Below are 863 nucleotides of genomic sequence, written 5' to 3'. Positions count from 1 at the left end.
GATGCAGCCCCTGGACACCCCACACCCCAAGGGGAAGAGACACCAGGGGCTTTGGGGGCTCCTCTTCACTCCAGACTGGGGGGACAAGGAGGATGAACCAAACCCCAGGGATGAATGATTTGGGGTTTAAACCTCCTAAAAAGAAGCTGAGGAGCCACATGAGGCTTCAGGGAGGTTCTGCCTCCCAGCCCAGCCACCTTCTGCTCACCTGGAAGGAGTCTATGACAGCTACAATCATGTTGAGCAGCTCCCCACTTCGGAGGGTCTCATCAGGGAACTGGGAGGGCACAAAGAGCAGAGCTGGGGTCATTTGAGGACACCAAAAAAACCTCCCACCCCACAGCTGAGGCAAAACTGGTCCTGGCTCCAGGCCCAGCCACGTTCCTCTGTGCAAGGGGCAGCACCAAGGGCTGGAGCAGAACCAGCCCCAACACACCCCAGGAAGTGGCCAAGTGGGAAAAGGAGGCAAGAAAGGGCAGGAGGGTTTGGAGAGGCTGGTTCCTGGGGCAGGAAGGTCCATGCCCTGCTCAGCAGAGCTCGGCCAGTGCCCAGCACATCCTGGAATCATGGGATGGGTTGGATTGGAAGGACCTTCAAGATCATCCAGATCCAACCCCCTGCATGGGCAGGGACACCTCCCACCAGCCCAGGCTGCTCCAAACCCCACATTAGATCCTTCAACACTTCCAGGGATGGAGCAGCCACCTTGAAGATCATTGAATGGATCATCTGGGTGATCTTTAAGGTCCCTTCCAACCCAAACCATTCCATGAGCTAAAGATCACCTAGACCCAACCCCCCCATGGGCAGGGACACCTCCCAGCAGCCCAGGCTGCTCCAAGCCCCATCCAACCTGCCCTTCA

The 863-nt window shown here is 57.7% G+C and overlaps 1 protein-coding gene across 1 annotated transcript in view; it reads right to left on the bottom strand.

The window, feature by feature from the left end:
* INTS3 (integrator complex subunit 3) overlaps window positions 1-863 on the bottom strand; it is a gene marked incomplete at both ends in the record, with an annotated part of 54,235 nt that overhangs the window by 5,374 nt on the left and 47,998 nt on the right. The window contains one exon of the mRNA XM_010005661.1: window positions 209-277. Coding sequence (XP_010003963.1) covers window positions 209-277 — 69 coding nt within the window. The remainder of the gene's footprint in view (window positions 1-208; window positions 278-863) is intronic.

The sequence above is a fragment of the Chaetura pelagica genome, unplaced genomic scaffold (assembly GCF_000747805.2).
Source record: "Chaetura pelagica isolate M959 unplaced genomic scaffold, ChaPel_1.0 scaffold1409, whole genome shotgun sequence".
NCBI lineage: Eukaryota > Metazoa > Chordata > Aves > Apodiformes > Apodidae > Chaetura > Chaetura pelagica.
This window is presented reverse-complemented; position numbering and strand designations above follow the sequence as displayed.